This window comes from Chrysochloris asiatica, unplaced genomic scaffold (genome assembly GCF_000296735.1).
Source record: "Chrysochloris asiatica unplaced genomic scaffold, ChrAsi1.0 scaffold00002, whole genome shotgun sequence".
In the NCBI taxonomy this organism is placed as follows: Eukaryota; Metazoa; Chordata; class Mammalia; order Afrosoricida; family Chrysochloridae; genus Chrysochloris; species Chrysochloris asiatica.
Window position 1 is genome coordinate 7,146,488 of NW_006408520.1, and position 12,801 is coordinate 7,159,288.

Below are 12,801 nucleotides of genomic sequence, written 5' to 3' on the forward strand. Positions count from 1 at the left end.
AGTCAGAACCCACTCCACGGCACAAAACAACAACAACAACAAAGATTTACAGCCTCGGAAACCCTGTGCAGGATCGCTGTGAGTCGGCCCCGACTCCACAGCACATAACAACAACAACAACAAAGATTTACAGCCTCGGAAACCGTGTGAAGGGTCGCTATGAGTCGGTTCCGACTCCACGGCACATCACCACCACCACCACCTATAAACTGAGACCACAACTACTTGGTGCCAGCTACCTTTACCAACCATTCTCAAACTGTAGAACAAAATTCAAATTCAAATAGAAGTCCAGACTTACTGGTCTGAAAGAGACTGAGGAATCTCCAAGACTATAGCTCTATGACAATTTAACTTGAAACTTTAGGAAACTCTTAGAAGCCACCTTTCAGCTAATTAATAAACAGGCTTTAGATAATAATAAACAGGCCTATAAAATAGTAACACTGGGGGAAATGTGCTCCTTAAATAATCAACTGCAATTGTTGTGAGCTGCCATCTAGTCAGTTCTGAGTCATAGCAACCCTATGCACAATAGAAGGAAACAATGTCCAGTCCTCTGCCATCTTCAGAGATGTTATGTTTCAGCCCATTGCTGCTACCACTGTGTCGATCCATCTTGTTGGTGGTCTTCCTCTTTTTCACTCACCCTCCACTTTGCCATACATAATGTCCTTCTCCAGGGACTGGTCCTTCCTGATAATATGTATGAAATATGGGACAATCTCGCCATCCTGGCTTCTACGGTGCATTCTGGCTGCACTTCATCCTATACAAATGTTTGTTCTTCTGTAAGTCCATGGGACTTTTAATATTCTTCTTCAGCACCGTAATTCAAATGCATCGATTCTTCTGTCTTCCTTATTCATTGTCCAACTTCCACATGCTTATGAGGCTAATGAAAGTATGTATCATGGTTTGTGTCAACGCACTTTAGTTTTCAAATTATATCTTTACTCTTGAACACTTTAAAGAAGTCTTGTGCAGCAGACTTACCTAAGGCAGTATGTCCTTGGTTTCTTGACTGCTGCTTTCATGGGTGTTGGTTGTGGATATAGGCAAAATGAAGTTTGACAACTTCAATCTTTTCTCCATTTATCATGGGTTATTTATTGGTCCAGTTGTGAGGACTTTTGTTTTCTTTACATTGAGGTCAAATCCATACTGAAGGCTGTGCTCTTTGCTCTTGACATCAGTATTTAAGTCCTCTTCACTTTCAGCAAGCAAGGTTGAATCATCTCCATATTGCAGATCGCAGGTTGATTAGTCTTCCTCCAATCCTGATGCTACATTCTTCTTCATATAATCCAACTTCTCAGATTATGTGCTCAGCATACAGACTGACTTAAGTATGGTGAAAGGACACAACCCTGGAGCACACCTTTCCTGATTTTAAACCATCAGTATCACCTTGTTCTGTTCTAAAAATTGTCTCTTGGTCTATGTACAGGTTCCTCAGGAACACAATTTAGTGTTCCGGAATAACCACTCTTTGTAATGCTATCCATAGTTTGTCATGATCCACACTGTCGAATGCCTTTGCATAGTCAATAAAGCACTAATAAACATCTTTCTGGTATTCTCTGCTTTCAGCCAAGATCCAGCTAATATCAGCAATGATATCCTTTGTTCCACGTTCTCTTCTGAATACAGCTTGAATTTCTATACAAGACCAATATGGAAACATTTATCTAAAGCCAAAAATGGGAAGGGGCAGAGAAACCAGATGAATGGAAATGGGGGACCTAGGGAGAAAAGAAGCCATAGTGTGGTACTGTAGGATCAGCACTGGTCTGCCAACCGTAAGGCTGACAGTTCAAATCCACCAGTCACTCGTAGGAATCCTATACAGGGTTGCTACGATTTAGAATTGAGAGCACACAACAACAACAACAAAGAAGGGCAAAGAGAAGAGTGTTGACAGATTGTGGGGAATGCAATAAGCTTCATGGAAAAAATGTGTGTATGAATTATTGCCTGGAAAATTAATTTGCTATATAAAATTCCACCTAAAGCATAATAAAAAGTTAAAAAGAGAAAGACATGGTAAAGAGAACCTTCCCTTTGAAGTACAAAGTTAATTATTAAATAAACTTTGATGAAAATCACAATACCATATTTATGCTAACAAACATCTGATTCAACATTTCATGTAAAGAGATATATGTTTAACTACATCTACCAACACATGTTTACTTTGCTTTGCTTTGCTTTGCTTTGCTTTAGAAGAAAGAAGATAGCCTGGTGCCAAGTTCTAAGTGGTTGACCCCTTTAAGCCTTTGTTAAGAGACCTACAAGTTCTGGCATGCCCACAAGATCTTGAATAATTGCTTTTGAGATTTCCCATTAAGTAAGACCCAGTCACATTAAGACATAGCTCAGCAACAGGGATATCACTAGGGGTCATCCTTAAACACAACAAACACCTCCTTTAACACAAAAAGCACAGATTCATTTTAGTGATAAATGTCATTAAAGGATTACCAATGGGAGGTTCCTGCAAACTCAGTTAAGGAAGATTTTTCTAGCCTCACACCTGCTCTAAAAGAAAACTTACATATTCTTGTTCACATTGGATAAAATACCACAATAGGACAAATGGCCCATCACATAAACATTCAGGAAACAGCACAAAAACAGTTCCACACATGGCAACATATCATTCTAGCTCCAAGAGATCTTTTTTGTTTCACTTGGGTTTGCACAGTCCTAGTTCAAACTCACCAGCCACTCCTCAGAAACTCTAAACAGGGTCCTTATAGGCCAGAATCAACTCAGTGGCACTTGGCAACAACAACACCCAGTCATTTGGTAGAAATTACAAAGACTGGCTCGAAGAGCCATGTCAAGTCACATTCACTGCACCACCCCAAGTAACTTGTCAATCTAATACATAGTAACAAATAAACAAAGAAGCAGGTGTAAAGTGAATTAAAAAGCACAAAAGATAACTAAAAGAAGAGTTGTGCACTTTAGATCAGTTACCTTCTGAATGTTTTGTGAAACTAAATTTCCACAAACACCATTTTATGAATGCCAAGACAACAGATTTGAAGAGCGCTGCCATGATTGTCAGGGAAACCATCTGGGGTCTTTTTAAGGGTCGGTTGTCTCTTGGGTCCTGAGCAAAGTTGCCAACTAATATGATTTTGTCAAATATTGATCAATAGCATACCGAAATGGGGAGACGGCTAAAAGAATTCATTAGCCTTACACCAATCCAACTTCTGCTCACTCTGACCCCAGAACTGAACAACTCCTTTTTCCCTTAAAGGGCCAATTGCCAAGCCAACACGGAAAAGAGATGAACTCAAAGTAAACAACTAACATAGATATTTGTTGTTGTTGTTGTTAAGTGCCAGCGAGTCAGTTCCGACTCATAGCAACCCTGTATAGGGTTTCTGAGAAGCAGCTGGTAAGCTTGAACCATCAACCTTGAAGTTCAAACAGCTTTGCAGTCTGGTGCATTAACCCACAGCACCACACCAGGACTGGAAGTACCATTTTCCCTTATTTTTCAGCTCAAGTCACTCTTGATAAATACACATTGGTTATCCTTTGCTGCTGTTGATGTTGTTAATGCCATTGAGTCAATTCCAACACATAGCGACCCTGTATAGGGTTTCCAAGGAACAGCTAGTGAGCTTGAACCACCGACCTTTCAGTTCAAAACGGCTTTGCAGTCTGGCGCATTAACCCACAGCACCACACCAGGTTAACCTTGTTGTTGTTGTTGTTGTTAAATGCCGTCACAGCAACCCTGCACAGGGTTTCCGAGGCTGTAAATCTTTTCGGGAGCAGAAAGCCTCATCTTTCTCCCACAGAGCGGCTGGTAGTTTAGAACTGCTGACCTTAAGGTTTGCAGCCCGATTTGGAACCACTACACTATCAGAGCTCCTTAGGTTATCCTTAGCTACTAGTGAAAAGTATACTTTGGCACAGTTTACCAGTTAAACAGAATAATACTCTAAGATTGACTGGCAAATTTCACAGTAATGCCACAACACTTCTTGAATGTCACACCATATCCTGAAATACAACTATATGTCAACTATACTTAATACAATATCAATGATGGGATTTCCGGAGTCCTGGTATAGTGCAATAGGATAAAGCACTAGATCCCAGAATGAACCACAAGGTCAGCAGTTCAAACTCACCAGCTCCTTGAAAACCCTATACAAGGTCACTATCAATCTGAACCAACTCAATAGCACTTAAGAACAACAACAACAATGGGATTTCCTGGGTGGTACAATAATTAATGTACTCAGCTGATAACCAAAAGGTTAGAGTTTTGAGTCTACGTAGGAGCACCTCAGAAGAAACCCTTACAATCTGCTGCGCCCCCCCCCCCGCAAACAACCTGATAGTCCTTAGGTTATAATAATGTACGTATACTACAATCATATTATATAACCTCCTACCTAACCTACTATATAAAAGAAAACCTATGACATACAAATGAAAAATCATAGCACTTGAAATCAGCAACTGGATTGTTAGTCTCCAACTTTCATTTTAACATCAAAGACATTCTGTGAGAACGATCCCTAATATTTTCTTCAATCTCCACCTTGAGGGTTAAACCTCTTTCTTCAGGATTCCTTAAAACAACTATATCCTGACTCTGGTGAAGCACTACAATTGCTTTGCAGTTGGAATTGACGCAACGACAGAGGTTTGGGTTTTTGTTCTTGTTTTTGCTTTGTCTTTTTTTGGATCATAAATTTAGAAACTATATAGGAAGCTCACCTGGAGCAGCCACGAGGCTGTCCTATCTTGTTTAGATTCATACAACTATCACAGTGAGTACTGTGGATAAAACAATAAACTGATGTACTTATTCCGGGGGACACAAACCAGAAAAGAACGCAATCCTTTTCTTCAAGAGGTTTATAATCTGGTGGCAAGTCATGCAAACAAATAATTATAATACAAGTTATTTGTGTTTACCATGACTATAACATAAGGAGCTCTGGCAGTGTAGAGGTTATGAGTCGGGCTACTAACCTGAAGGTCAGCAGTTCAAAACTACCAGCTGTTCCGTAGGAGAAAGAGGACGTCTTCTGCTCCCGTAAAGACTTACAGCCTCAGAAACCCTGCACAGGGTTGCTATGAGACAGAACCGACTCCACATCACAAAACCACCACCATCATAGCATGAACAAAGTGTAATGCAAAAAATATAGAAGGAACATAGATGAAAGTACTGTTTTTCTAGTTTTAAGCTAGGAAAATTTTAGTGAAAGGGCCTGCTAGGTCTCGCTAGAAAATTGAGGAAAGGCTTTATAGATGTGCCTGCTCAAATAAGTGTTTGCTAAATGAATCACCTCAAAGAATAGTACTGTTGAAACTCAAGGTATTCATACAACACAGTTATTGGAAAAACACTAAAAGTAGGAACATAAAATAAGAACATAGGCATTTCAGTGGAGTCCTTATAAAAATACCTTCAACAAAACTTCAGTATAGGTTTCCTCTTAAAATTTTTAAGCACTAAAATAATTACATTTAAATTGTGGTTTTATAGAAAGTCCCTGATCAATGACATATTTGAGTTATCATATTTGCCATCATCACCTTTTTTCTCTTTTGTTGTGTGGGGGGGAGGGGGGCGGTATATTATATGAATAATAATATGTATTACATACAATGTTACAGTATGTCATTTGCTGATGTTATTCTCAGAGGTTCACTCACTAGTGTTCAATTTTATGATCTACTGCTCAAAACAACAGTGTGCACATTTAGTTTTCTAAACTAAATCAGCGGCTTCAGTTGCTTAACAGCATGGATCCAAACACTAATCACTTTGCTAACATTGACAGGTGGATTCAGGAAGCAATGAGATGTTACCACAAAATATATGAAGAAGAAAAAAAGGACCAGACAACTCTCAGTAATCTTGCAACTAGAAATGCCATCCCTATTCCTAGGGATGATTCAGAACTTTCTACAAGAAGAGTTATTACCATAACTGAAAAAAATGTCAAAATTCTTCATCATCAGAGAAAATTTTTATGATTTGGGCATTTTTATGTATCTTATGTATTATAATATATCTGTAAATTTACATGTAATGTTTCCTACCCACAAAGACAAATAAAACTCAGATTTATAAATATACAGATAAAATTTTACTATTGTTAAGTGCCATCGAATCAGTTCCAACTCATAGCAACCCACTATAAGATATCCCTGTATAAGTATCGGCTTGTGAGTTTGAACCACCAACCTTGTGGTTCAAACAGACTTTGCGGTCCAGTACTTCATCCCACAGTGCCACGCCAAGACTCCATTAATAATGACAGGCAATAATAATGAAAAAACATGAGGTTTCCAACTTCTGTCAGAAAAGATTTACAACAGAGTCATGGAAACATGTCTTCAGGAACTACCCTTACTTTGACTGACTACAGGTGTTTTCCCTGACTACATGTGTGGATGGGCATCTTCCCATATCTTTTATCAGCTAGGGGATTTCCTTTCCTGTGAATTGCCAGTTCCTACCCTCTGTCCTCTTTTCTATTGGGTCACTGCAGATTTTTTTGTGTGTATTTATTATCTTTTCTCTAGCAAGATGCCATAAAAACTTTCTTGTCTGTTTTCTTTCATGTCCTACAGCTTTGCATCTCACATTTGTTTTAAGTCCATCTAGATAACTTTGTGTGTATTTTTCTTCATTTATTCTTTACTGCTAGGGGTACAAGCTGGGACTAACGAGGTTTGATATGTTCTCCACTACTACTAAAACATGTTCACGTTTAACCCAAAGTCTTTACTTGCAAAAAGTTCTCTTGAAACTTTAAGCAAAAACAGCCTTCCTCAAGTATAAGCCAGATCTTTGTGCTAAACAGTAGACAAAGAGTCTCTACTAAACATGAACTCCTGGAAAGCAGTTGGTAGATCTTATTCTATTATCCCCAGCCCTGGCATCAGTACTTATGCAACAAAAGAATGAATGGATGAATGAATGATGTATATTACTGAAATCTAACAAATCTCAACATGGTTAGCTCATAATTCCGGTATTCTTTGTGTTTAAAATAAAGAACGGAGGAAGCCAAGGGAAAAATTGAATCATTAAAAAGGAAAAACTATGTTATCCTTACTAGAGAGAGAAAAAAAGAATCCCCTGCAAAAAAACGAAATAATAAAAACTGTAACATCATGGTTACAGTCTTAGAAAATTAGAAGAATGCATCATCCAACTGGAGAGCAGCGACATGTCTAACAAAGTGCTTTAGCCCAAACCTCACAAGTAATTATACCTGAATGGAAGATAAGGGGGATTTGAGCCAGATAGGAGTAGTCTGTAGGCTTCTTCTGGAGTCTTCTTTAAATAGATTACCTAAGATAGATAAATGGCAACATTTAGAACACCACCAAAGAATGACACAAATAACTTTAATTTAATAACTCACCACATTTGCATTTCAGGTCTTCCACTTTCAATGAGCACTATAGTGATAATGTTGATTCTTAGACAGCAACCACAAGCAAGCTGGCCAAATGTCCTGTCCTGTTTGCAGTAGTCTTTGGTTTAAGGATGGAGTAAGAGCTCCGAGGCAGAGCCATAAAAAGGCTACTTATAAGGATGCACTGTCCAGATACAATGGCAAGGAGAATAAAGCAAAATAATTCTACCTCCATTGTTATAGTGCATGCTCATCAAGGACCAAAATAGACCTCCTTGTCATTCATAAAAGATCTGCAGTGAAGTTATTCAGTGCCTGGTGAAATTTGAGCAACATCACAGTGAGCACAAGTCCCACTGGGAGAACTTCTGAGTTCTCTGCCCTGAGGAAACCCAGTGTTGCTCTCTAAAGACTCAATAAAATCACAATAAAAATAGTGAAGATTCATGCAGGTAAGAGCACCAGAAAACAAATCGGCTACACACAAAACAGTCTACAGATTTTGAAAAAAGAAATAAGCGGGGTTATGGAAGGAGACTAGAAAGAGGTTACTTGTGATAAAGTAGTCAGGGAGGGGTCTCAGGGTAACATTGACAGTGAAATCAGCAGAAGAGCTGTGGGAAGAGCTAAAGGAAAAGTAGAAGATATTTCTGAGGAGTGGGAAGAGCTCGGGCATAAGTCTCTTAGACTTTTGTCAAAATGTTTTGAGTGGTTGGACAGAACAAAGATCAATGGGCCTACCACAGAGGGCAGGAGGCAATTAAGAAGAGCAAAGATTTGGCCAGGTTGTGAAAAATAATGTAAACTATGGGGAGAGCTTCCTCTTAATCTAATTGTAATTTGATATTTTTATTCTCATCTGATGCTTAAAACCCTCTGGGTCCAGAATAATAAAGTAATCATAAACAAAAAGGAGTTTTTCAGATCAGTAAACTTCTATTTAGCCAATAAATACTTATTGGCCATATGCTATATGCCAAGCACTGTATTAGTATTACCAGAATTTACATCCTAGTAGGGCAAAGGCAATAATTAATGGAAATATGAGAGTAAGTCAGAAAGTATTGCTATAAAATCATAGCAACCTTTTTAAGCAAAAATAACAAAATGTGAAGCTATTATTACTTGACATGTCCTCCATCTAAGAATATACACTTCTGAAAAGTATTACTTTCCATTTCTCTAGCCCTTCTCCAGAGAATTCTGTGCTCTTCAATCCATACCATGTCAAAATGGCAGTCTGAGCATCCTTGAGTGACTCAAATTATGTTCCTTTTCAATGTTCTTTGAGTTCTAAGAACAAAAAGACATGTGAAGGGACAAGATCTGGACTGTACGGTGAATGGGGTAAGGTTTCCTGTGAAATTCTCATAGGACAGTTCTTGCTGTTCTAAAGAATGAGTAGATACAATGTTGTGATGGGAAAAAATTCCCCAGTGCTATTTTCCTGGCCTTTGTCTCACCAATGCAATGTTCAATTTTCTTAACATTTCTTTCTAATAAGACCCCATGATTATCCTATGTCCTTTAGAGAAAATCTGTTTAGATTGCTCTTTGGGGGTCCTAAAAAACACTGGCCATAATCTTCTAGGCTGACCTCTCTGCCTTGAATTTAAATGACCCATCAGATCCTCTTCAAAGTCACTGCTCAGATTGGATCTTTGTTTTGAAGGAATGCTAACAAAACTAAGACAAGTGTATTATTGAAAGAACTTGTCTGTAGTCATCCACCAATCAGAGACATGATTAAATACATTTTGTTTGGAATAAACCCATGCATGTATGAACTGGAATCCTAATAGCAATATTTTTTTACTTTCCTTTGTACAGTCTACATACTAAAAGAGGAAAATAAACAGGGCCATGGAAGGAGGCGAGAAAGGGCTACTTGAGGTAAGCTAGTCAGGTAGGGGTCTCAGGGTAACACGGAGGGTGAGATCTGCAGAAGAGCTATGGGAAAAGCAAAGGCAATGGCTTTGAGGTAGGACAAAAGTTTGGTGAGTTGGACAAAGAAAAGGCCAGTGGGGCAAACGCAGGAGGCAGAGGAGAGTACAGAAGAGCAAGACAGTGGTCAGGCTGTGAAGAATAATGTAAACTACGAGGAGAGTTTAGTCTTAATCTAATTGCAACTTAATACTTTAATTCTCATCTGAGGGCATTAGGCCTTTTCCTTTGTAGTTTGAATCTAATTTTGATTACTAAATCCTGCCAACTTAAAATTAATAGCATTATATCTTTAATATGACCTGATATCAATATTTATGTTCTTCAGTGACAAGCATGGCAGAGTCCTTCGTTCTGACTCTTAAAAAAAAAAAAGGTGTCCCTCTATTTATAAAGCTTCCTTGTACAGTGGCAACATACACATATTTAATTATACATCATTTCAGGACTAGCAAACACCTGAATTCTGAATTCTTGAAAGAAAGAAAACTAAACTAAGTAGATAAAATAGGATCAACAATATAAAAGACCCTTCAGCTTTAATTAGAAAATATTCATTTGACAAACAAGTATGCAGGATTGATAAAGCACATAGCTGCTAAAGTGAGTTAGTTATGACGGAAGAAAGAAACTCAGCACAGAAAACAAAATCACAGGAGCAGCACTGATCTAAACATGAGGCACGCATTCTACAAATGGATAATCAACTCTAGCTGCATCTCAAATAATTATCCAAATCTATATCAGCCAAGCCAATTTGTGCTTCAAAAACATCATTTCCAGTAGCCAAGATTTAAAAAAAAGGATTCTGCCAAACCCTGATGGGTGGGTTATTTAACGTAACTGGTTATAATACTGTGATTTCTCAAGCTAAAAGATATTACAATCTGCTTAAGGTAGACTGGTGTGGTGCCGTAGGATAAACACTGACTAGTAAACTACAAGGTCGGCAGTTTAAGCATACCAGCCCCTCGAGTCAAAATTGACTCATCGTACTTACCAACAATAGCTGCTAAAGGAGACCTGGTGGCAGAGTGGGTTAAGTGTTGGGGTGCGAACGGCCTGGCAGACAGGAAAAAGATGAAGCTGTCTACTCCCATAAAAACTTGTTGGTGATGTTAAATGCCGTGGAGTCGGTTCCAACTTGTGCAACCTCGTATAGGGTTTCTAAGGCTGTAAATCTTTGTGGAAACAGAAAGCATCATAATTCTCCCATGGAGCAGTTGGTGATTTGAACCTCCAACCCTGTGGTTCATAATCCAGTGCACTTGAAAATCCTATGGAGTAGTTCAACTCTGTCGCTATGAGTCGGAATCCACTCGAAGGCAGTGGGATTTTTTGTTGTTGTTATGGTGCTAAAGGGAGCCTAGGAATCCTGGTGTGGTGCTGCAAGAGAAACACTCAACCACAGTGTCAGTTTGAACCATAAGGTCAGCAGTTCAAACTCACCAGCCACTCCTCAGAAACCCTATACAACGTCACTATGAGGCGGGACCAACTCAATGGCACTTAACAAAGGGAGTCTAAGGAGCCTAAAGAGTTAGGCTGCTAACTGCTAAGTCAGCAGAACAAATCTCTACCAGCAGCTCAAGAGATGGATTTGGCTTTCTGTACCCATAAAGATTCACAGCCTACATAGGGTCATGATAAATTGGAACTGACTAGAGGGCACTCAACAACAAAAGCTTTACAGGAGCAGACATTCATCTTTCTCCTGAGGAAAGATGCTAACCAGCCTTGCAGTTAGCAACCCAACACTTAACCTACTCTGCCACCAGGGCTCCTGGTATGGCACTGGAGCATAAGTACTGGACTGCCAACCACACTTAATAACAATAAATAGCAAAGGAAGTTCCAGTTGCTCAACAGTTACAGACTCAATTGTTAACCAAAAGCCTGGCAGTTTGAATCCATCAGGTGGCTCGCCCTGGGAGAAAGGCATAACAATCTGTCCCTGTAAAGATAACTGCTAGGAAACCCTATGGGGCAGTCCTACTTCATCATGCTGGGTTGCTATGAGTTGAAAATCAACTCCACAGCACCTAACAACAATAATAGCAGGGTTGCTAAGAGGTAAAGCTGCTTGTAGAAGGAGTCTGTGTTTGGATTAGGTAATTAAAGCTTATACAATCACCTTTGAAAAACAAAAATGCATTTCCCTCCTTAGGAGCAATTGTGCCAATTTCCTCTAATTTTGAGACAGTCAATCTGCTGGAGGGAGGCTTCAGGCCACATGAAATACTTATTTAAATTGGCTACCCCACAGGGTTCTGCTACTCATCTTACTGCATGACTTAGCACATATGACCCGTGTTCTCACACACTGAAAGATGAGCACCTTTGTTTTTATTTTTATCCCTGTGTTAAAATATTGATAAGCGCAAAGTGAAACCCAACAGAGGCCATCTAAACTCCAGGAAGACTCTAAGGGCAAGTAAGTACAATGATCTTTTACAACCTGATGATAGGCACTTGGAGAGAGTAAGAAAATATTCGCCTGGTAAATTAGTGCATTATTAAATGCATGCACACTGGGTTATTAAAATACCAAATTCCATTTTTCCCAGAGAAAACATGTCATTCATTCATGTGACAGATCTTCTTAGATGACTCTCCTTAGTACGTAAAAAGAGAAATAAATGATAGAGTTGTTGTTAAGTGCCGTCGAGTCAGTTCTGACCCACAGCAACCCTGTATACTGACCCACAGCAACCCTGTATAGAGTTTCCAAGGAGTGGTTGGTGAGCTTGAACCAATGACCTTGTGGTTCAAGCCAATTTGGCAGCCCAGCGCATTAACCAACAGCACCACACCAAGACAGAATAGGACTGATTAACGCACAGAAGGAAGTACATTTACTAAACCTTGCTATTACAGAAGCTAAAACTCAGAAATGTAAGGTAAACTTCCCAAACTCACACTACTGCTTTATGACAGAGTTAGAATGTGAACACAAATCAAGATTCTTTTCTTCCTCAAAGACCCATTGACCTTGTTCTTCTCATTGTTCAGAATGTCCTTTGTCCTTGTCCCCTAGCTCTCCCCATGGCTCTTCCTCTGCAGATCTCACCTTCAGTGATACCCTGCGACCCCTCACTGACTACCTCAGGTGGTGGTGGTGGTGGTGGTGGTGGTTGTAGTGTGCTGTGGAGTCAGTTCTGACTCATAGCAACAGTGCAAAGGTTTTCCGAGGCTGGAATCTTTACAGGAGCAGAAAGCCTCATCTTTCTCCGGCGGAACCATTGGTAGTTTCGAACTGCTGACCATGAGATTAGCAGCCTGACTCATAAACACTACACTACCAGAGCTCCCTGACTACCTCAAGTGTCCCCATTTAATCGTTAAGCCATAGTCCTTTCAGATATAACATCTGTTCCTAAATACAGAACCTATGCAACAGAAGCACAAATCTGAAGAAAAGGTGTCTAAGCTTTCC

General features: G+C 39.4%; 1 protein-coding gene across 3 annotated transcripts in view; it reads right to left on the bottom strand.

Moving 5' to 3' along the window:
• Positions 1–12,801, bottom strand: part of CDC14A (cell division cycle 14A) — a 233,024-nt gene that overhangs the window by 116,219 nt on the left and 104,004 nt on the right. For all 3 annotated transcript variants that reach the window (XM_006830915.1, XM_006830914.1, XM_006830916.1), the window contains one exon: positions 7,275–7,354. In XM_006830915.1, coding sequence (XP_006830978.1) covers positions 7,275–7,354 — 80 coding nt within the window. The remainder of the gene's footprint in view (positions 1–7,274; positions 7,355–12,801) is intronic.